This window comes from Phacochoerus africanus, chromosome 12 (assembly GCF_016906955.1).
Source record: "Phacochoerus africanus isolate WHEZ1 chromosome 12, ROS_Pafr_v1, whole genome shotgun sequence".
NCBI lineage: Eukaryota > Metazoa > Chordata > Mammalia > Artiodactyla > Suidae > Phacochoerus > Phacochoerus africanus.
Window position 1 is genome coordinate 35,480,232 of NC_062555.1, and position 23,348 is coordinate 35,503,579.

At 46.3% G+C, this 23,348-nt stretch overlaps 1 protein-coding gene across 3 annotated transcripts in view; it reads right to left on the reverse strand.

The window, feature by feature from the left end:
* Positions 1 to 23,348, reverse strand: part of NTRK2 (neurotrophic receptor tyrosine kinase 2) — a 395,961-nt gene that overhangs the window by 78,172 nt on the left and 294,441 nt on the right. For all 3 annotated transcript variants that reach the window (XM_047755021.1, XM_047755019.1, XM_047755020.1), the window contains 2 exons: positions 16,359 to 16,489; positions 1,146 to 1,318 (listed from right to left, as the gene is read on the reverse strand). In XM_047755021.1, coding sequence (XP_047610977.1) covers positions 1,146 to 1,318; positions 16,359 to 16,489 — 304 coding nt within the window. The remainder of the gene's footprint in view (positions 1 to 1,145; positions 1,319 to 16,358; positions 16,490 to 23,348) is intronic.

Genomic DNA, 23,348 nt, shown 5'->3' on the forward strand with positions numbered 1-23,348 from the left:
CTTTCCTATTTAGCCTTACCTGCTTGGGTCCCTTGGGGGAAGCTCAGTCCAAGCTGTCTCTCACTTGCTGTATCTTGTGGCCCCTCCTGGGCCCCTGCACCCAGCGACCCAAGGAAGGGGCTTCCTGAGAACCCGATTTGGCCAAAGCTAGAAATCCAAGGGACAGCCCTATTTAACAGCTCAATGGCTCTCTTTTATATTCAACGTTTCCCTTTTCCTGGAAAAGGGAAACGACCCTATCAGCGACCCTCGCTGGCCACAAAACCCCTCCAGTTGAAGCTGGCCATCTTTTCCTGACCTCAGAAATGCAATAAGAGCCCCCGTCCTGAGCCCTCAACGACCCTGTCCAGTGTCGTTTTCCTCCTTCCTTCTAGATGATTTGCTCTTTTGATTCAGGATTCTTGTCCTTTGCATTCAAGCCTTTCACCTCCTGACTTCCTGGTTCTCCTTTCTGTCCTCAGAATAAAGACTAGATTTTCCAGCTGTGCCTCCTTCTTTTGTGTGTGTGTCTTTTGTCTTTTGAGGGCCATACCCACGGCATATGGAGGGTTCCAGGCTGAGGGTCCAATTGGATCCTTAACCCACTGAGCGAGGCCAGGGATTGAACCTGCAACCTCATGGTTATTAGTCAGGTTCTTTAACCACTGAGCCACGATGGGAACTCCCTGTGCCTCCTTCTATCCTCTTATCTACCTTCCCTCGACCCTATTTCTTACGTTGTCCAGCATCTCCAGACTCTCCACTCTCGCCAGACTGAGACTTTCCCTGCAACAGCTCAGTGTCTGAGCTCCTGTTTCTTCTGCCCCCAGAACAGTCTTCCTTCATCCACCTGCAAACTCCTACAGACCCTGAGGCCCATCTTAAGTGTCCGTGTCTTATACCATGTGAGGAGCCAACACTCAGGAGACACAGGTGGAATGGAGTGGAATCATTGGCATTGCATCAGGTCAAGATTGTTGATTAAGGAAAAGGAGCCACAAAGTGGCCTCAGGTTCTGTCTCCATGGCCAGTGGCGGTGTTGTCCCTGGGACAGGCTGTTTCAGAGAAAGATCCAGGGGCCCCTTGGTCCTTCCCAGGGACCCTCCATCCTCAGCCTCAGGCTGCCTGGAGCCCACCGCCCACCTGGTCCCTGGCGCTCCGTGTACCTGAGGAACTTGTTGAGGTCCCCGTGCTTCATGTACTCAAAGACCATGATGAGCGGGTCGTCCTCCACGCAGACGCCATAGAACTTGACGATGTGCTCATGCTGGAGGTTGGTGAGCAGCTCAGCCTCGCGGTGGAAGTCCTTGCGGGCATTGTCACTGGCATCCTTCAGCGTCTGGGGACGAGGGGTAGAGAGGGGAGAAAAGCAACACATCTTACATTGAGGGAGTGAAAGGCAAGTCACGTCGAGAAGGAATTCCTTCAGTGGGCTTTGACGTTCCTGGATGGGAAGGAAATTCATCATGTGTGTCACACAAAAGATTGACAAAGGGGTCCAGGAGTTCCCACTGGGGCTCAGTGGTTAATGAATCCTACTAGGACCCCTGAGGAGGCGGGTTCCATCCCTGGCCTCACTCAGTGGGTTAAGGATCCGGCATTGCTGTGAGCTGTGGTGTAGGTCGCAGACATGGCTCAGATCCCGCATTGTCATGGCTGTGGTATAGGCCAGCGGCTACAGCTCCAATTGGACCCCCAGCCTGGGAACCTCCATATGCTACGGGTGCAGCCCTAGAAAAAAAGACAAAAAAAGAAAAGAAAAGAAAAAGGGGTCTAATTCCTAAGGAAATATGAGTATGTATGAATAACAGAGGAGGAGTTCCTTCTGAGTGTGCAAAGCTTTAGAGTTCAAATCTGAGCATTTGCACAGATGTTCTCTCATTAAGTGGCAGAGGTGAACTTTTTATCATTTTCATCCTTTCTAACCCTGGTCTGGTCTCAGTTATTACCTTGGATGTCTCTCCCATGTGGGTGCCTGTTGTGCTTTCTTGGATGTTCTGTGTACCTCACCTCTGCTCATGTCAACTTTGTAAAGCTTTCTATTATGGAAATATTCAGTAGAGAGGAGAGAGTGATGAATGCTCATGTGCCCACCTTGCAGCTTTGACAATGATGGCTTTGCTTGTCTTTATTAGGAAGCCCTTCCCAAAGCCTCCCCCACCTTGCACCCCCACACACTGCTGGCTCGGGAGATGGCCCTGCCAGCCAGCTCAGGAAGGTGAGGTCCAGCAGTGTGCCAGCCAGGGTCTGGTGCCTCTAGTTGTCTGCTCAATCCACTCGGCCACCCACATTGCAGGGCATCATAGCAGGGTCAGCTGGTCTTTGTGGATGCCACACAGTGTACTGAGTGCCTGTCCTGTGCCAGCCACTGATCAAAGCCGTGGTGGCATCAAGAAGACACTGATCCAGATCATGGATCACTTAGACACCAGTGGGCAAATAGGGAGAGAAGTCATATACACAATTAGGTCATTATAATTCAAGCTTAAAACACAATGTTTGGAATGAACCAGCTCCCCTGCATCTTTGTCCAGCCTCGACATGCCTGTCTTAAAAACTTAGACTTCTAGAATTCCCATTGTGGTTCAGTGGGTTAAGAACCTGACATTGCGTATGTGAGGATGTGGGGTCCATCCCTGGCCTCAGTGGGTTAAGGATCTGGTGTTGCCTCAAGCTGTGGTGTAGGTCGCAGATGTGGCTCAGATCTCGCATTGGCTGTGGCATGGGCAGGCAGCTGTGGCTCCTATTCAGTCCCTAGCCTGGGAACTTCCATATGCCACAGGAGTGGCCCTAAAAAGACACACACACACACACAAACTAGATGGCACATATGAACACTCACAGCCACTTTAATTGGAGCCTGGAATAGAATGAAAGCACAAAACACTGTCACCCACGAGATGGGTGCTGAGTGCAAGGTCAATACTGTGTCCAAGGTCTAAGAACATTGCCAGGTCCCTAATGGTCCCTCCCTGTGGCAGTGGACAACTTAGAGACCTCAGGACATGCCACAGGTCAAATTCCCGGGGTAGCAAACTCTGAGATGGAGACTGGCAGGCAGGACCTTTGTTAAGATATGCTCTTGGGATTAGCACCTGTGGGAAAGGTTGGGCGGAGGGTGAACCTGAGCTTGATGCCGTCGACAGATGCCTCATCTGTCCTAGAGGAGGAGCCTTCAGAGTTGTCTTGAATTGGGCCAAAGGGGCTGGGCTTTTCTAGCCCCTTAACCATCAGTCATGGGATGGGGGCTGCCCCAGGAAGGGAGTGTGAGCTTGAGTGGCCTTGCTGAGCCCCCACGGTTTGCTGGCAGCGGAGGACTGTCTGTTGCAGCTTTCCCAGCAACTCGGGGAGCAAGTCCTTCATTCCCAGGGGATCCAGATCGTTTGTCATTGTGTTTCCAGAGGATGAGCTTGCAATATGCAATGAACCCCGCCTAAGACTGCTCTCCACTCAGGCATCAATGAATATGCCAGGTCCGCCCCATGCCAGCAACAGGAAACATTAGTCGCTGCAAGATCCCAAACATCTTTTCTGCTACAACCTTTATGGAGACCAGGATTTTCACGAACTGCCTTTAGCAGGATTTGAAGCTTTCTCCTCAATGACCTGACCTGAGACAGGAAAGCTAGAGGCAGTTGTTTCTTATGCCTCATTCTGGAGAGTCTGGAAATACTATTCCCAAAAAGGGTCTAGTAATGGGGTTCACTGTTCCCACTTTCGAATAGAGCCTTCTGAGAAGTGCCCTTAAAAGCGCCATTAGTTCTGCTTTGAAAAATGAGCAGATTTGGGCCAGTCAGTGCTCAGGGAAACCATAAAGCTTTGATGGGACCTTTGCCATGGAAACCAAACATTTCTTTTTGGTCTTTTTCAGGGCTGCACATACAGCAAATGTATGGAAGTTTCCAGGCTAGGGGTCCAATTAGGGCTGCAGCTGCCAGCCTATACCACAGCCACAGCAATGCCTACACCATAGCCACGGCAATGCCAGATCCAAGACATGTCTGTGACCCACACCACAGCTCACAGCAACTCCAGATCCTTAATCCACTGAGCGAGGCCAGGGATCGAACCTGCATCCTCATGGATACTAGTTGGGTTCGTAACTACTGAGCCACAATGGAACTCTCACACATTTCTTAGTAACAAAATGAGCCATGGCCAAAAACCTGGGGTCTAGGGCTCTGTTCTCTTGCAGCTCAGGAAACTGGGCTTGTACCCATTCAAACTAAACTCCTCTCCTCGCTGTTGCGTTGAAGGAGTGAAACACTTATCTTGGCGATTCGTTTAGGTTGCTTTTATCCAGAGATGTATTCTTAGGCGTTTGCTGTTGTTGTTGCTGTTTTAATTCCCCCACTGTTTTGTTGTGCTGAGCTTCTAAGTGAAAAAACAGTAGCTGAGGTGACATGGAGGGATGGAAGCTGTCATCAGCTGGGTCCTACCCTTTGGGCTCAGGGCAAAACAAACACAACAGAGTGTTTCTCACACCCGGACATTCATTATGATTTTGACTTCGTGCCTGTCTTCCCTATGGCCTTTGACAGCAGAAATGGTCTCTGTTCACCTGTTTCTCACTGGCTGTCTCTCCCAGCCTCGTGCAACTCAAAGAAGCCCTGACCCATGAGGTCTGTGCAAACTAGAGCCATAAGACCACTGGAGAGGAATGAAAAGGGAAGGCACATCTTAAAAGACGGAGCCTGGGGCCAAGTAAGGAACAAAAGTGAAGGAAGGGCCAGGAAGAGCAAGCAGGTGCGGGTACGCAGGGCTGAGGGAAAGCCTGCTCAACGTGTGCTGCCTGGACAGCTGGCCCCCCGCATCTGCGCTCTCCTTGCAGTCAAAAGGCAGATCCTCACACTGCTGGTACCCCAAGGGGGAGGAGCTAACTCTGAAGAGGTTCAAACCCCAGCTCCGCTCTGAACCTCTCTGAACCCTGGTTTCCTCTTCTGCAGGGTTAGGTTAATAGCACATCTACCTCACAGGGACCCTGGGAGGATGAAGGGGCCTAAGTTGAGATGCCTCCTGGCGTCCCTGGCAGAAGCTGATCTTTGAGCAATTTGACTTTGCAGCTGCAACCAGGTCACATTCAGTTTGCTCACACTAGGATCCAAAAAGGCCAAAAGATGCATGGTTAAGGCATGGGGCCAGCCTGAGGCAGGAAAGCAGCAGTGCTTCTGAGGCTGCCACTCTTTCCCTCTCCAAATTCCCTGAAGCCTGCAGAGTGTTCTCAGAGATCCAGCCTTTTTTTTTTTTTTTCTTTCCCTCTTTAGAGCTGCACCTGCAGCATATTTTTGGAAATTCCTGGCTAGAGGTTGAATCAGAGCTACAGCTGCGAGCCTACACCACAGCCACAGCAATGCAGTATTCAAGCCGCTGCCATCTACACCACAGCTCATGGCAACGTTGGATCCTTGACCCAACTGAGGGAGGCCAGGAATCAAACCTGAATCCTCATAGATGCTAGGCAGGTTCTTAACAGGCTGAACCACAACGGGAACTCCCAGAGATCCAGTGTTTTTACTCAGAAGCTGCTCTCAGCCACTCAGCTAACTTATTTCTAAGGCCTTAAACGAGCTGGAGAAGGCACTTGAGTCTTGCAGGTCATTGTCATAAGTCATGGACAAATTCTGCATGTAAAATTTTTTCTCAGGTTTCAGCTATGTGGGTTGATTCAAGAATGCTAGACTGTGTGTGTGTGTGTGTGTGTGTGTGTGTGTGTGTGTGTGTGTTGGGGGAGTGGAAATGTCAGCCAGCAGGGTAGAGGGGTAGAGTGGGAGAGAAGAGAGGATTTTCTTTGGGGGGAGACACCAAACTGAAAGAATAGCAACCATCCCCGATTTCCATTTCCCCAAAGCAAAACCTGCAGGAGGAGACTACTCTTAGTGTAATGTCAAAAGCTGTGCTTCGGTAACATTTCCGAATTTAAGAGAGGCAACTTCACTATTTGTGGGACAAATGCATTTCACAAACCTGGCCTCATCCGAGGGGCCCACCCATTCTGACATGTTGAGTTCTTTTTCTCAATTTTGATTCAGTTCTATTTTGAGCGATTCTGAAAATACGGCAGTAACAAGTTGGGCAAAATCATCTTCTGAATTTGGCACTCCAAGGACGGAATGTTTCTAAGGGCAGAACCATAGCCAGAGAGCAATCAGAAGCTGGAAAAATCCTGCTCTCAAGCCCAGTTATAAAGTTCCTCTGTGTTTGAACACCATGGCTGATTGTCATTTTCCTCAATTCAGGGAGGCTTGGCCCAGTCCCTGAGTCCCCTGGCAATGGACATGAGGTGGCAGCTTCCTTCTCTGCCGATTCCCTCCACTTCAGTTTCACTTTGACAGGCATATTTGCCCCATCATTGGGCACTGCTATTTTCTTACTCCTGGTGTCTGCTCTGTAGCTTCACTTCCTCTTCTTCCTGGTGAATTTCCTGACACTCCAAAGCTGCCATCCTTTCCAAAGGCCTTCTCAAGGGAGAGGTCTTATCAAGAGCTACAGCGAGTAGCTGCCTGGAGTCTACACTTGGAAAAGTGGATTAGCGTGAAATAAACCATAGCATGTAACTAAAGAAACTAGTGATGGTAAAAGAGAATAAAAACAAAAGGAGGATGAATGTCATGCTTCACAATAATATTCAGGCTAATGGGAAGCTGGTAGGAGAGGCAAGAGGGCTTATTTGAAATCACTGGTGTGACTGGATGTTGTGGAATGTGACAAATTGTGCATTTCAAGGTACAGGTGGCTTAGGAGACACGAGGGAAAATGAAGAGAGTGTCCTTTGTGAAATATCGATCAGGTGTTCTTCTCATGCTTTCTAGAGAGCACAGAAACAGTGACGTGAAAGATTATAAAAAGAAGAAGAGATTATGATGGCAAAACCTCACGATGCCCAATGCACACCATTGTGCTTAAAGCCTAGAGGGCCATGAGTAAACTCTCATTGGAGGTAACCAAGACGAGTGGGAATGGTTGTCAACATGCCTCAGTGCTTCTGGGTCAAGATGTGTTGCTAATGCAGACAGCTGACGCCTCTGAAATCTTCTAGGCCTGCCCTGTCCAATATGGTGGCCCAAGCCACGTGTGGCTAGTGAACATTTGATATACCAGCTGGTCCAAATTGAGATGGGCTATAAGGGTAAAATACAGATTTCGGATTGTGAAAACTTGGTGTGCCTAAAATCTCTCAAAATTTTTATGTCTATTTTTTTAAATGTGGCATGCAGAAGTTCCTGGGCCAAAGACGGAACCAGAGCCAAAGTAGAGACAACACTGAATCCTTAACCTCTAGGCCACCAGGGAACTTGCTCAATATTTTTATATTAATGATACGTTGAAAGGATAGTACTTTAGATATGTCGAGTTAAATAAAATACATTAACAAAATTTTAATTTGTTTCCTTTTTCTTTTTTAATGTGCGGACTAGGCAATTTTAAACACAAATGTGGCTTCCTTTTGTGGCTCATGTTATATTTCTCTTGGACAGATCTGTTTTATAAAAGCCATCTTAGGAGGCTACTAATGGGTCAACCTGCTTCTTGGGAATGTTGAAAAACAATGCTAAACTGAAAGAGAATAAAGGCAGACATCCTTTTTATAAGGTCCTTATGGCCAATGATTACTTTAGAGTCAGCCAAGTCACAGAGTCAAGAATGCTATGTGATTTTTTAAAATTCTTCGGCTTCTCCAAAGAAAGGTAGAGGAAGCTTCTATCAAATTCTTACAAAAGAGCACTTTGGAGGAGTATGTCCTAATAAATTCAGAGCTAGGAAAAGCTTGATAGGAATAAAATCTTAGAAACTAAGGAGAGTGTAATAGGTGGCTCCTCAATATTCCTACAAATGTAAAAGCTAATTAGATGAATGTATGAAAATACTAATGACCACCAACTCAGAAAGTGCTCACTGCACCAGAAACCACACTCTGTGCATAGTATCAGCTCAGTCATCCATACCTGGCTTTGGCCAGGACTTTGCAGTCCAAGTGACAGCCTCAAATAGAAGATTCATAGCCAGTGTGTTGTTTGCTGCTCTATTTACTTTCACAACCATGCTTTTATGGTTCCACATCTAACATGTCAACTATCCAGTGGGAAACATGAGGCTCTTTTTTTTTTTTGTCTTTTTGCTATTTCTTGGGCTGCTCCCTCGGCATATGGAGGTTCCCAGGCTAGGAGTCTAATCGGAGCTGTAGCCACCAACCTACGCCACAGCCACAGCAACGCGGGATCCGAGCCGCATCTGCAACCTACACCACAGCTCACGGCAACGCCGGATCGTTAACCCACTGAGCAAGGGCAGGGACCGAACCCGCAACCTCATGGTTCCTAGTCGGATTCGTTAACCACTGAGCCACGACAGGAACTCCCATGAGGCTCATTTCTAATTCACATACTTGAAAATACCTGCAGTCATTTGGAGGATAAAATTGATGGTTTGTGCATGCATATTACACCAAGCTGCATGTAAAAAATGCTAAGTCTTTGAAAGACAGGAAACGAATTCATAGCAACTGTCATCTTAGAGAAATATGGACTCAGAAGAGTGAATTAGAAGTTGGCCTCCAGTATGGAGAACTGCAATGTACACGCACCAACACGCAATTATCTGAGACGATCCCACTAGATATAAAGGAGCTGGTGGATCATAGTTGATCATGACTTGATGGTGAGTTGGGCTATTATGGGAAAGTCAATTAAAAAGAAGCCCATCCACCACAATGCGTATGTTCTGGAGATTCAGAGGAGTGAGATGAATATTTCAGCTATGCTTGGAATCAGAAGAGTCCTCATTAGAATAAAATGTAGAGTTCGGTTTTAGCATTTTGGAAAAGATGTAGATAAACTGGAGAAAAACCAGGGGGGGAAAGGGGTTAAGGAGACAAATTAATAAGACAAAAACCAGATCTACCTTCAAAGCTTAAAAGCTGAAGTCACTGGGAAAAGGACATTGGTGGAGAAACTTTATAACTAGGGCCTCAGGGACTCGAGCACTCAGGGGGACTCTTACAAGGAAAATGTTACTGTGCATCCTACAGCACATGTAAGTGTGCATGAGTACACACACACACACACACACACGTCAGGAAAGAATGCTCTTCCACTAAAGAACAATAGAAATCTATTAAGCAATGTTCAGAGCGTAAAGATGATTAAACCTTTTAACAAGCCACTGTTAAATGTTCTCCAATTTCTGTGCCCAGAGACATGCAGAGATGGAATCAATAGTGCTTTGTGCACCATTATGTTCTGTTGAGGAAAACAAACTATTTTTTTAGGGCAACACTGACAAACGCTCCCTTAAATACACTAGCCTCATCAACACAATTTCTATTTTGTGGGAACAGGGATTTCATGGACCACGTAAATGGAGAAGTCACAGGAAGAGGAAGGGATGGCCGAGGGACTTCACAATTAATCAAGGTGTGAGGGCTGATGAAGGAAGGAAATAGGGAAGAAAGAAAAGAAGGAAGGAGGAAAGGAAGGGAGGAAGGGAGGGGGAGAAGGAGGGAGGGAGGGAGGAAGGGAAGGAAGGAAGGAAAGAAAATAGTCATCTGTCTTAGAAATGACCTTGCTGGGATAGAGCACTCAAATTGATGAACTCTTGATGCTCTTTCTCATCTATTAATTGGTTTTAGTTCCAGAACAGGAGGAGAAGCTTTCCTTTTCGAGCTCTTCTACGACCCTTCCACATACTCTGAGACAACTGGCTCCAGATGCTTCCTGCCCAAGAGTGGCCTCCTTTGTGCCATGTGACCACCTTGGATGCTGGGACCACCAGCAGGTGCCTGACATGAACACTGAGTGAAGTAACTGGACACATGGAATTTCCTTCTTAAGGAGCCTGAAGGTGAGTGATGGAGACTGGGGGAGCAGCAGCTGGCAGGAAGTAGCAGCCCCCTGCCAGCGAGCAGTGGAGGGGAGAGACAGCTGTGCCACCCCAGCAGGGGCCTGGAGGAGAGCCCTGATACCTCCTGAGAGAGGATGACAAAGGGACCATCAAAAGGGCCACCTCAGACCCTAGTGAGCTTCCAGATCCCAGCTGCTCCACTCACAGTGAGGTGGTCAGTCCTGCAGGTCCTACCTGAGCTGGCCATCTTTCCCTGTGTCCTATCAAATCCCTTTCCCCCTGTTTTTTAAGGGCTGCACCCACGACATATGGAGGTTCCCAGGCTAGGGGTCCAATTGGAGCTCTAGCTGCTGGCTACACCACAGCCACAGCAACGCCCCATCCGAGCCACATCTGTGACCTACACCACAGCTCATGGTAATGCCGGATCCTTAACCCACTGAGCAAGGCCAGGGATCAAACCCACATCCTCATGGATGCTAGTCGGGTTCGCTAACCACTGAGCCACGACAGGAACTCCTCTTTCCCTCTTCTTTTGGCCATGGTATTTCTAATATTCTTTCAGGGAATTGTGCCCCCCACCCTGTCCCTGTGTGTGGGTAGAGCTGACCTCATTTTCCATTTGCAGGGATATGCATGTGTCTGGATAATCAACATATCCTATTCCCTTGGCTGGAGAGCCTGGTGACACAACTCAAGACAAGCCAATAGGAGCTGGTCCTTTGACTTCGCCATAATTGTTGAGAAGGAGGAGCTCTCTCTGGGTTTGCAGGATGGCAGCATCTAGGTCCAGGGCCAGTGCTGCCAGGTCTTTAGTGTAGTGTGGGAAGAACCTGTCTGAGAATACAGTCAGCAGAGAAGAAAGCAGAGCCAAGGGATGGAGAGAGATGGGCAGAGAGAGGGGGAGAGAGAGGGAGGGAATTGCTGCTTCCCTGGAACTAGCAGGGTCTGAAGCCAGGGCAGTGGCAGCAGCAGCAAGGTTTACCAGTAGCTTGGGCAAATAAATTCCCTTTTTCTGCGTAAGCCAGCTTGAGTTGGGTTTCCAATGGACATTACCCTCTTCTTATGACCAAAGGCAATTATGATATTGGACTCGTATTCCCCCAGGTCCAAAGCACTCACTCCAGAATCATTTTCCTTGTTTCCACTTGGTCTCTTGAATTACATTTCTATTCAGGAAAATGGGAAAATCTCTCTCATCATTCCATATAAATAAGCACAATGACATGCTCCTTCGTATTACTTGATAAGTGGCATTATGTTGAATTTCCTCAGTTTTTGGTTTATCAGGGCATCTGTAAAACTTGATAGGTGAAAATGTGGTGCACAGCAAGCGTGGGGCTGGTGAGGAGGTCAGAGTTTTAATTTGAGGTCTGATATTCAGTGACCTTGCTCAAGGGATGAAGTTTTGGATGGGTCATTTATCCTCTCTGGGTCCCATGTCTATTACCTCATTGGAAAATGTACGAGTTAAGCTAAGGAATTTCAATAATAGCTCTATATATCTGCATAGCGATTCAATCATTTCTAAAAAGATTTCTCATTATATATGTATGTATGTATGTGTGTGTGTGTGTGTGTGTGTGTGTGTGTATACATATACATTGCTTTTCAGAGCCACACCCGTGGCATATGGAATTTCCCAGGCTAGGGGTTGAACTGGAGCTACAGCTGCCAGCCTATGCCACAGTCACAGCAGCTCCAGATCTGAGCCACAATGGCCACCTACCCTACAGCTCACAGAAATGCTAGATCCTTAACCCACTCAGTGAGGCCAGGAATCGAACCTGCATCCTCATGGATATTAGTCGGGTTTGTTTCTACTGAGCCCAAATGGGAACTCTTTATGATTTCTCTCAGCTATATAATTCTATGACTATCAATAGCTCATCATTTCTAGGTAATTTTCTTACCTAGAAATGCCAATTGCCAACTTTCACTTTTTTCAAAAGGCTACTCTTTCAATCATCCATCCATCCATCCATCCATCCATCCATCCATCCATCCAACAAACATTTATTGTCTGTTGCTACGCATTAGGCAATGTCCTTAAAGGTATGGTACCCACCCTCAAGAATATGCCACTCTGATGGAGAAGAGAGACATTCATGTCATTCATTAAATACACTGAGGAATCCATGTATAAGGAACAACCCTGACAAACGCTAAAGGGCAAGCACAGATGCCTTAATTACATGGAACCGAGAGGTGTGACCTAAACAGGGGAGCCAAGGGGGAGGACTCCTTGAAGAGGAGCAGCCTGAGCAGAGACCTGACAGATGGGTAGGAACTCTGTGGACCCAGAGGCTGGGCTGAGCCTCTCCGTGCACAGGGATGGCCACGGTGTGTTGGATGCCATATTGGGCTGGCTCACAGGGTTTCAGTCAACTCTGCCAAAACCCTCGGTGGAGAAAGTCATCACCATTTCCTCTGTTGACGAGCAAATATTCCAACACGAAAAGTAATGAAAGCCCTAAGGAGACGCTAGAGAAAGTGCCTGCTGAACTCAGATGTCACCATTTCTCATCTAGCCAAGTCTTCCTGTGCTGCCTCTCTGATGTGCTTCAACTTGCACCTTGAGGAAGCCACCCGACTTCCCTGGACCTCGTTTTGTCATCTATAAAACATGAGATGCAGGACATAGATATGATTCCTAAGGTCTCTCTTATGCTCAACATTTTACATTTCTAGAAATATACCTGAGTTAGGGGAGAGGAGGAAGAGAGGTCCTGAATCCTACAAAGCCCACTTGTGGCTATATGTAAAAAAAAAAAAAACCCAAATCAGGGTACGTTCAGGGTACAAGGAAGTGGTGGAGGGATAGTAGCTATGGAAATGCAGGTTGGATAGAGCCAAAAATAGTTAATGCATCCACAGCTGATGCAGGGAAACTGCGATGAAATGTTTCCTTGGCAATTGAGTTACTTAAAGATAAAGGAACTCATTTTGATCAAAGACTGGTTTCTCTGCTTCTCTTCCTCTCTATGGTTCTTCAGCTGTAATTCAGTGGAAGGGGACAAATCCATTTCACCAAAAAATAAAGGGCATCCAGAAAGATCGAGGAAAGAGCAATCCAGTTGGAAGCAAACAAGCAGATACTTCAATGCGAGAGACCTACTCAGTCCCTTTACTCCTGCGAACGGCCTGCCCAGGCCTTAGGATCTCTTCCATCTTAAACTGCTTTCTATGGATCCCTCAAGTCTTAAATCATTTGAGGCAGGCGACACCAGAATTTATAGGAACCTGACATCTGTCAGTCTGAATGCAAACCCTCAGATTTCAAACCAGTCAGCTCCATCTAGAGAAGGAAGGACAAGAGCTGCTATTTCTTAGCATGCATAATCAATGCTGCAGGGGTTGCTAGGCAACGGGCAGGAAGAGTGTCAAACATCCCTGGGTGCCTCCAATGGAAGTAGAGCAGCCCTGGCAGCCACTCCTCAGAGGTGACAGGCTCTGGGCTCTTCAGGCCCTGGAAATCACATTTAGTCTCATTCCTTAAAAAAAAAAAAAAAAAAAAAAAAAAAATCCCTTTATTGTGGTCAGGGTGGAACTATAGACATTTTCCTCTCAGGCCTATGAGATTGCTTTTGAATACACTTTCAATCAGCCCAGACCCCTAAAAATGAGCAGGTCAGGCTGCTGAGAGGCAGCCCTGTGAAAAGTCCACGTGTTATTCTCATCCAATTCGTCCCGGATGCCGTGAAAGATCAGACTTGTTTCTTGTGCAGCTGTGGCCTCTGGATTCCAGAAAGTGATAATGGGCCTCCTCTCTGAAGCTTGAAATCATTCTGGCAAACCTAAGCCAAGCCTCTGACTTCCACAAAAGTTCACCATCAAGGTCACTGAGATGAGTTTTCTTTTTTTTCTTTAGGTGTGAGACCTTGAAGTTGAAATGAATTTTTAAGCTGTCAGGCCCTTTGTTCTGTCTACTTGAGATCAAGGGACAGATTTGTTTTGTTTTAGTTTTATTTTTTTAGTAGGCTGGATTAAAGAACAAACAGCCCTCCTGGGTCATTAATTTGCAAACACTTATTTGGCAAAGCTGGGAGGTTTACAGGGACTTGGGTTGGGATTAGGGTTATGATTGGGATTTAAACCAGAAAGAAGCCTCATTGACGGTAAGTGCTGGGGAGCATGCTGTGGGCAGGTCAACTGGCTCCACAGAGCTGCAGCTGGCTAACCCTTCACCATTACTAGCCCAAGCGATGAAATCCTGGGTTAGCATGAGTGTGGAAGGAAACATAAAATATGAGCAAGGATGCTCTGGATTGAGCCCTGTCTCCTTAAGAGCACTGCAAGTACAGAGGTGAGTGTACAATAAGGAATAATGCAAGGATGAAAGGCAATACCCCCTGACCAAGGTCTTTCGGCTACTCCCGCACCGTCCTCTAGGGTAGATTCCCTACTCTCCCAGGCTTGTCTCATATTCAAAGATTTCACCCTGTGACTCCATGAAATGAGTTTCAGAAGGCCTGACTTAGCTACCTGAACGGGCTCCAAATATCAGTGGGAAACGTGGCCCAGGACATGGACCCACAGTTTTCAAGCCTCTTTGTCTATGACACAGGCTGGATCAGGATCACATGTTCCCTAAGCATCTTCCAACTCTGACACTGTCTCAGGCTATTAAGTTACAAAAATAGAGGCACCTTTGGGTCCCATTTTTCCAAAAGGGTGGGGGGGGGAGATATCAGCAAAAGAAAGCAAGGACTGCAGATATAACACTGCCAAAATGTTCTGAACATTTTGTGCTTCAAAAAAAAAAAAAAAAAAATAACAAACTTTGGGAGGATATGAAAGAAAAGAGGAAGCAATCGCAGCAGCAGGAATGAAACATCTCCAGCGACCCCGCAGGATTCTCACACTACATCACTCACCGCACCTGACCTGGCATCTCTCCAGCATGTCCCTTCCTTCCCCCTTCTCGCCTCTGCTTCACTGTCCCCTGCCATTTGTTTATCTCAGTGAGATGATGTTTATTTGATAGGCTGTATATGCATCATCCCTAAAAAGCTCCAAAGAGGAGCTTTTTCAGAGCTTAGCTAAGAGTCTAAGAGTCTCCGTGTCACCGGCTTACTTACTTCTGATGACAAGGAAAGCAAACGCACGGTTTTTCATTTGGATGAACTTTCACAGAAACTGTGTTTAGTCTGCAAGTTGGGTAAGTTCAAGATTCATATGATTTCTCTCCCCAGGTACTCCTACCACAGATACTGATGTATTTTAACGCTAAGTGCAACAGGAACAGAATCTGCATCTCTTTGCAAAAAAATGGAAAGTGGAGTTCCCGTCGTGGCGCAGTGGTTAACGAATCCGACTAGGAACCATGAGGTTGCGGGTTCGGTCCCTGCCCTTGCTCAGTGGGTTAATGATCCGGCGTTGCCGTGAGCTGTGGTGTAGGTTGCAGACGCGGCTCGGATCCCGCGTTGCTGTGGCTGTGGCGTAGGTTGGTGGCTACAGCTCCGATTCGACCCCTAGCCTGGGAACCTCCATATGCCTCGGGAGCGGCCCAAGAAATAGCAACAACAACAACAACAACAACAACAACAAAAGACAAAAAAAAAAAAAAGGAAAGTGGTCCTGGTTATAACGAAAAAATAAATGCCATTCATGCAAACATGCCTTGTTTGGCTAAAACAAACAAACGAAAAGGCGAAATTCGATCATCTTATCTTAAGCCAAGAAGTTACAGTTTATTATATTAGCCGTGTCCAGATTCATTTCGCACTTATTTCACTTTATAAATATACACCACTTTGGAGGGTTTTATGTGTATCATCCAATACCTTGGTGAGTCCTTTTTTTTTTTTTAATTTTGACCATGCATAGGCAAAAGATCTGCGGAAGGCTTCAGTGCTGTTTTGTTAATTCTTCTGTTTTACAGGCGCTCAGGGGAAATTTTAGCCCTTTCAATAATGTTTACCTTCCTGAAGACCTGGTCTCCTTTTTGACTTTATGGCTATGACAAAGGACTTGCACATTTCTCTATTTCAGCAAAACCTTGTGTCTCCTAAGGTGGTGGGATCCACCAGAGATGCCACCCACCTTGGGATGGAAGGGTGCCTTGGAGACATCGGGGAGGGATGAAATAAGGACTAACATCCATTCTTAGCACCACAGAGGCTGAGAGAAGTGAAAACCAGAGTCTCCCTGCTAGACCCTTTGAAGACGAGACAGGCCCCAGTGGAGCTTGGACAAGCGCTGAGCCATCTGAGGAGACAGGGGGGCCTCCAAGGCTTGGCTGGTTGGATTCTGCTTGGCCCCACTGACCTCCATGCAGAATTTCGTTAACATGGACTGTGAAGGGTGGCTCAGAGCCATTCCCAGCCTGCAGACTGATAGGCTGTCTCTGAGAAGAACCTCTGCCAATGGGATAGGCCCCCAAACATCCTTCCCACGGTCCGTCCAGGTAGAGGTATCTGAACCCATCCGCCAGAGCAGACGTGCTCTGCTCCCGAATCAGCCACCACAATGAAATAAAGCGACCCTCACACACATGCATGTGGCCACAGATAATGAGACATTCTGGAGCGTTCTCTTACCTTCACGGCCACCAAGATCTTGTCCTGCTCAGGACAGAGGTTATAGCATTCAGCTAGGAACACTTTTCCAAAGGCTCCTTCGCCTAGCTCCCTTTTCAGAACAATGTTATGTCGCTTGATGTGCTGAACAACTGTAAAACAAAGACAGAATGGACATTGGAATCGAGGCATGCGGAGGTGAAGGCAAGAGGGCTGGGGAGTCAGTGGGCTGCACCCTGACCTTGCAGGCCCCAGAGTCTCTCTTTGCACACAGAGAACCAAAAGAGAAGCCCAGTGTCCTGCCGTGGGGTCCACCCCAAAGAGCTGGAAGGCGATGGCATTACTTCCTCTTCAGAGTGGAATCATTGTTTCTTTTTTCGTTTGTTTGTTTTTGTCTTTTCAGGGCAAACCCATGGCACATGGAGGTTCACAGGCTAGGGGTCCATTTGGAGCTATAGCTGCTGGCTTACGCCACTGCCACAGCCACAACCACAGCAATACCGGATCTGAGGCCGAGTCTGCGACCCATACCATAGCTCATGGCAATGCCGGATCCCAGACCCACTGAGCGGGGCCAGGGATGGAAGCTGCATCCTCATGGATGCTAGCTGGGTTAGTTACCCACTAAGCCACAATGGGAACTCCTGGAATCATTGTTGTTGATAGAACAAAAGTAACCACCTTGCATTTGGCGGCAGGATGTCACTTATAAGCTTTCCAGACTAGGAAAGGGGAGAAATGAGACGGGGATGGATGTCAATGGCAGGCCTCTCACAAGGCAGAGGCTTTTCTTGTGTTTCTCAGTTATGTGTCTAGAGGGAAAGGCAGAGAGCTAGGCTGGAATCCTTGTGTCTCCGTTAAGCCCCCTCGCCTTCCAAGGCAGAAAAGATCAGAGGACACAGAGGCCAAAGGGAAGATCTCTGTGCTGCTGATTAAAGCTGTGTCCTCATAGCTGACTTTTATCCTTCTGGTGATGTGGGCACCATGGCTGAGCCTCAGTGACTCCTTTGGTTCAGACCAGAAATGCCAAGAACATCTGTGCTAATGGCTGGCTTCCTTAGCTCCTTCCTTCCTTCCTGTCTTTCTGTCTCTTTAGGGCCGAACCCATGGCATATGGAGGTTCCCAGGCTAGGCGTCAAATTGGAGCTCCAGCTGCCAGCCTACACCACAGCCACAGTAACACCAGATCCGAGCCACACTGGCCACCTACACCACAGCTTGCAGCCACACCAGAACCTTAACCCACTGAGTGAGGCCAAGGATCGAACCCTCATCCTCATGGATGCTAGTTGGGTTTGATACCACTGAGCCATGATGGGAACTCCCCCCAAATGGCAGAATTTAAAAGACTGTGACTCCTTCTAGAGCTTGCAAGTTGTTGCCACTGATGTCTTCTCCTTTGCCCCTCACCCCCCTGGAAAGCATCCTTTCCTGCCTCTATACTTGGGGAAACTGAGTCTGTAGGAATTTCAGTGATTCACATCTTGGGGGTGGAGGTGCTAGGACTGGAACGCAGGTCTGCCTGAATACAGACTCCATGATTTCTTCTCTACACCACAATATTCCTCTTCAATTGCACATCATGTTAAGCCTGACAAGAGAAATAGACATATGCAAGGAATAGAGTAAAAAGTACAAATAAGCTTCCAGCTTCCTCTCTGTTTCCTTGATTCTTCAAAGGCCAATTCAAATTCTCAGCCATTTGGAAGTTCAAAAGAAAATACAAAGCGTCTCTCTGTAGTTTTAATCACAATAGGAAAATGAATACTCATGACCTTACTATGCCACTTAAGAAACACTGTCACTAGGGAGTTCTCCCTATGGCTCAGGGGGTCAGGAACTCGACTCGTATCCATAAGGATGTGGGTTCGATTCCTGGCCCCGCTCAGGGGGTTAAGGATCCAACATTGTGGTGAGCTGTGGTGTAGGTCGTAGATACGGCTCGGATCTGGCTGTGGCATAGGCTGGCAGCTGCAGCTCTGATGAACTTCCATATGCTGCACGTGTGGCCCTAAAAAGCCAAAAAAAAAGTCAAACAAACACCCCTTGCAAAAATACCACAATATCACTAGTACTTTTTTTTTGTCTTTCTGTCTTTTCTAGGGCCACACCCTCGGCATATGGAGGTTCCCAGGCTAGGGGTCTAATTGGAGCTGTAGCCACCAGCCTACACCACAGCCACAGCAACGCCAGATTCGAGCCACATCTGTGACCTACATCACAGCTCACGGCAATGCCAGATCCTTAACCTACTGAGCAAGGCCAGGGATTGAACCTGCAACCTCATGGTTCCTAGTCGGATTCGTTTCCACTGAGCCATGATGGGAACTCCTATCACCAGTACTTTTGAATCACCCCTGTGTTCCTTCTTGATTGTAACCATTCCCTGCTGACCTCCGAAGGACAGCCTGGATATTGTGTTAATCATTTCCCTTATTGGCTTTCTACAAATGACATATCCCTAATGAGAGAGTGTTGGCCTTGGCCTGTTGTGCACCTGCATAAATGCATCCTACAATGTGCATCCTTCCAGATTCTGCATCCCTCACTCAACACTGTCCTTGAGACTGGGTTCCACTGTGTGTGTAGTAGTAATTCCTTTGCTTTGACTACTTTATAAGAGTCTGTGGAAGGTCTGTAACACCGTTTCCGTATCCATTTTGTGTTGATGGATATGTTATACAGTTTCTTTTTAGACACAACTCGCTATAAAATACAAGTGATGATGAAGGGTTTGCTTTAATAGGATGTTCCCCCTGATAATTCATGTGGTTTGGAGCTATGGCTGCTTCCATGGGCCTCTGGGAACTCAGGGTGATAAAAATCAAAAGGTCTTTTACGAGCCACATTATTAATGAATGTAGGAATGTATATGAATTTCTCATGCTCCAGTAGCCATGCCTGAATTTAAGAGGGGAGAAATGTGTTCATTAGGTAGAGTGCCCATATAAAGAGACAAATGTAATTCTTGCAGAGAATTAGCTGCCCTATTTAAATCTAATATTTAACTCCATGGTTGTCACATGGTCATTGGGAATTAAACTGCCACTTGATTTACTTTACACTCTAAGCACATCTAGGCGAGTATTTAACTTTTTTTTTTTTGCATTTGGTTTACACTTTTTCTTTCTCCTTTCCTCCTCTTTCTTCCCTTCTTTTCTTCTTCCTTTCTTCCTTTCTTTCTTTCTTTCTTTCTTTCTTTCTTTCTTTCTTTCTTTCTTTCTTTCTTTTTCTTTCTTCTTTCTTTCTTTTCTTTCTTTCCTTCCTTCCTTCTTTCTTTCTTTCTCTTTCTTTCTTTCCTCTCCTCTCCTCCTCCCTCCTTCCCCCCTCCCTCTCTCTCTTCCTTCCTTCTTTCCTTCCTTCCCTTCCAAGCAGTTAAAAAAAAAAAGTTGGTGGGAAATAAATTGACAAAGCTATGGCACAATTTCACCCTCTTCAAAACTAAAATTGATGAGACCAGTTTTCCCATGCCAACCCTGAAAACGGTAGAGGCACCTTTTCTTGAAGAAATGGGCTCTTTTGCATTAATTTGTTACTTTGGGATATAACAGATTACATTAATGGTGGTTTTTGCCCATGCACTCTCTAAAAAAGTGAATTCCCCTTTCTAAGGCTAGAAGCCACTCAGGGGCACAGGTAACAGTTTTGTGTTTGTATTTACAGTCTTGCCAGGGCCTCAGAGTGTTTGCACACAGCTGGTACTATCTAAATATTTGTTGGAAAATGTGCTGAATGAGAATAAAAACAATAGCCAGATACTGTTTTGTTTATCATTTCAGTTAACTGACAACAACACTATTGAGCACGTAGGCCATAAAGCAGCATGATTCTCCATGTGGAGAGTAAGAGGAACAACCCTGAAGCTATCACGTTCTCGAGCTAAGAATTTTTCCTCCTCTCTTCCAGGAGAGCCTCAGCACTTATCCCAACAGGCCTCACTTCCTGTTTCCCTCAATCACCACAGGAAGTCCTCTGTACCCTCCAGAGGCATCCCTCTTTTTCTGGCCTCACACCTCCAAATTGCTCATAAAGCCATAGCTTATTCTTGGCAGAACCAAGGCTAGCCCTTCACCTCCCTCACATGCCTTTCCTTGGTTGGGTCCCTCTGGGCTCTCTCCCATAAACCCTGAGCTCTCCTTAAACTTCCCTTTACCTTCCTGACTCAAATAAAACCTTGGCTATGCCTGAGGACACCCATGCTTTCCCCCGGCAGCAACTCCTGAATGAAAGCCATGCCCACTGCACACCTCCCCCCCGCCCCCCGACCAGGGCCACCAAGGCCTGGGTACCTGACCTTGTGGTAATTACTCCTCTTCTCTTGCTGGAGCCCCAGCCACCTGAAAGCATCTGTCTGAGGAAGCCGTCAGCCTGTACCACTTCTGCCTAGCTATGCCCCTCACCCACTGAGCCCCTGGCTCACACTTTCCCTCTCCACTGGCCCAGCTCCATCATCCCCAGGGCTCGAGGCACAGAGGAATGAAGAAGCTTGCCCAAGCTGTACAAACACACAGTTTTTAAAATTTTTTTATTATAGTTGATTTACAATGTTCTGTCCATTTCTGCTATATAGCAAAGTGACCCAGTTATGCCTGTATATACATTCTTTTTCTCATATAATCTTCTATCATGCTCTATCACAAGGGATTGGATATAGTTTCCTGTGCTGTCCAGCAGGATCTCACTGCTTATCCATTCTAAAGGCAATAGTTTGCATCTACTAACCTCATACTCTTCTGTCTTTCAATAGTTAATAGCTAAGAGACAAGGTACTGGGAGATCTGAGTTGGTTATTGGCATGTTGGCATTAACTTGACTTTTTCTAGGAGCAAGACTTTCTTTCTTTGTTTTTATTTTGAGGTGGGGGGAAGAGCACCTACAGCATACGGAAGTTCAGCAGTGACAATGCAGGATCCTGAACAGCTGAACCACTAGGGAGCTCCTAGGAGCAAGACTTTCTTAATGAAGGAAGCAATGCACTGATTCCTCTTCTGGACAATCTCATTGTTTGTTTGTTTTTGCTTTTTAGGGCCGCCCTTGTGGCATATGGAAGTTCCCAGACTAGGGGTTAAATCAGAGCTGCAGCTGCTAGCCTACATCACAGCTCACGGCAATGACGGATCCTTAACCCGAGTAGTGAGGCCAAGGATCCGTGTCCTCACAGATACTAGTCCAGTTTGTTACTGCTGAGCCACGACAGGGGAACTCCCTGGACTAGCACTTTGAATAACACTGCCTTCAAGGGCCCCAGGAACCTTTGGATTCATTTGATGCAAACTATTCTGTGTGAAGTGAGTATATAAGATTCCATGATAAATAATCTATCCAGAAAGCATGTTGCAATGTTTACATGCTTCCTTTCTCTGAGGTCAGTCAGTTCTCTGGCTCTTAACGTTGGAGACTCAAGTAAAATAACCTCAAACCCAACCCGATAACTCATAAAAAATAAATGAGGAGTTCTCATCGTAGCTCAGTGGAAATGAATCTGACTAGTATCCATGAAGACAAAGATTCGATCCCTGGCCTTGCTCAGTGGGTTAAGGATCCAGCATTGCTGTGAGCTGTGAGCTGTGGAGTAGGTTGAAGATGTGGCTTGGATCTGGAGTTGCTGTGGTTGTGATGTAGGCTGCCAGCTGTAGCTCTGTAGCCTAGGAACCTCCATATGTCACGGACTGGGACCTAAAAAGCCATAAATAAATAAATAAATAACAAAAAATCTGAAACTCTATCTTAAATGGCTTCTTTGATTTGGAGCAAAACTTAGCCAAAAAAAAAAAAAAAAAAAGAAGGAGAAGAAGAAGTATCAAGACGAGGTTTAGGTGGTGTGGTGGAAATTACACCACCAAACTCCTGTGGTCTGCAGACTGATCTAGGTATGTTCATAGAGTTAAAACAAAGTGTGTGATTAGATTATTGTGCAAATAAATCTACTCCGTGGAATAAGGGAGAAAGTAATGACCAGCAATAGCAACCAAAATGAGGGTTAAAAACTGTCCAGATTTTTTTTTTTTTTTTTGGTCTTTCAAGGATGACACCTACAGCATATGGAGATTAACCCACTGATCAAGGCCAGGGATCAAACCTGCAACCTCATGGTTCCTAGTCAGATTTGTTTCCACTGTGCCACAATGAGAACTCCAAAACTGTCTGGATATTTATTGTCAATGGAATTTTCCAGAGTGGAAATTTGGGACCTTTGGTCATTTGCTTCCTGAGTACCAGAACTGACTTGATTTCTGGTTTTGTATTAGTATCACTTTATAGCCACAGAAAAATGCACTTTGTCACAAAGTAGCTGCAGTAGTTTATAGAGATGCTTGCAGTTTCAGATGGTTTAAATCAAATTCTTAGTATCAATATCTCCCAGAAATAGTCTATGCATACACACAGGCTATAGTATCAATCCATGTCTATATCCCCTGATGCTCAATCTAAAACTAATAAAACAAATAAATATAACTCTACTCGCTTAAGGTTGAAAGAGAAAATATATACTCCCATATTCTCAGTAATGGGGTTTCATAGAGACCCTTAGCCCCATGGATATATCCTGCTCGGCACATGGATTTTTAACTTGAGACATTTATTGAATCTCTAATACATGCCAAATACCCAGTAATCTGCAGTTAAAAAGGAAGATATTTTAAAGTTTTGAGTAGGATGGTAAAAGTTGATATACCCTAGAAGATAATATTCCATATTGGGAGCAATTTCTCTGTTTCCCTACAGACCTAAATGGAGGGGCTGTTTTAGTAGTTCACCATCACAGAGGATCAGATGCTGTGATGGGGGGAGAAGTTCAAGATCTCTGAGGCTGACTCCCTTATGTTTGCTTTTTTGTTTGTTTTTGTTGTTGTTGTTGTTTCTGTTTGCTTGTTTTTGTTTGTTTTTTTCTTTTTAGGGCTGCACCCTCAGCATATGGAAATTCCCAGGCTAGGGGTTGAATCAGAGCTACAGCTGCCAGCCTACACCTAGCCACAGCAATGTGGGATCTGAGCCCCATCCATTACCTAT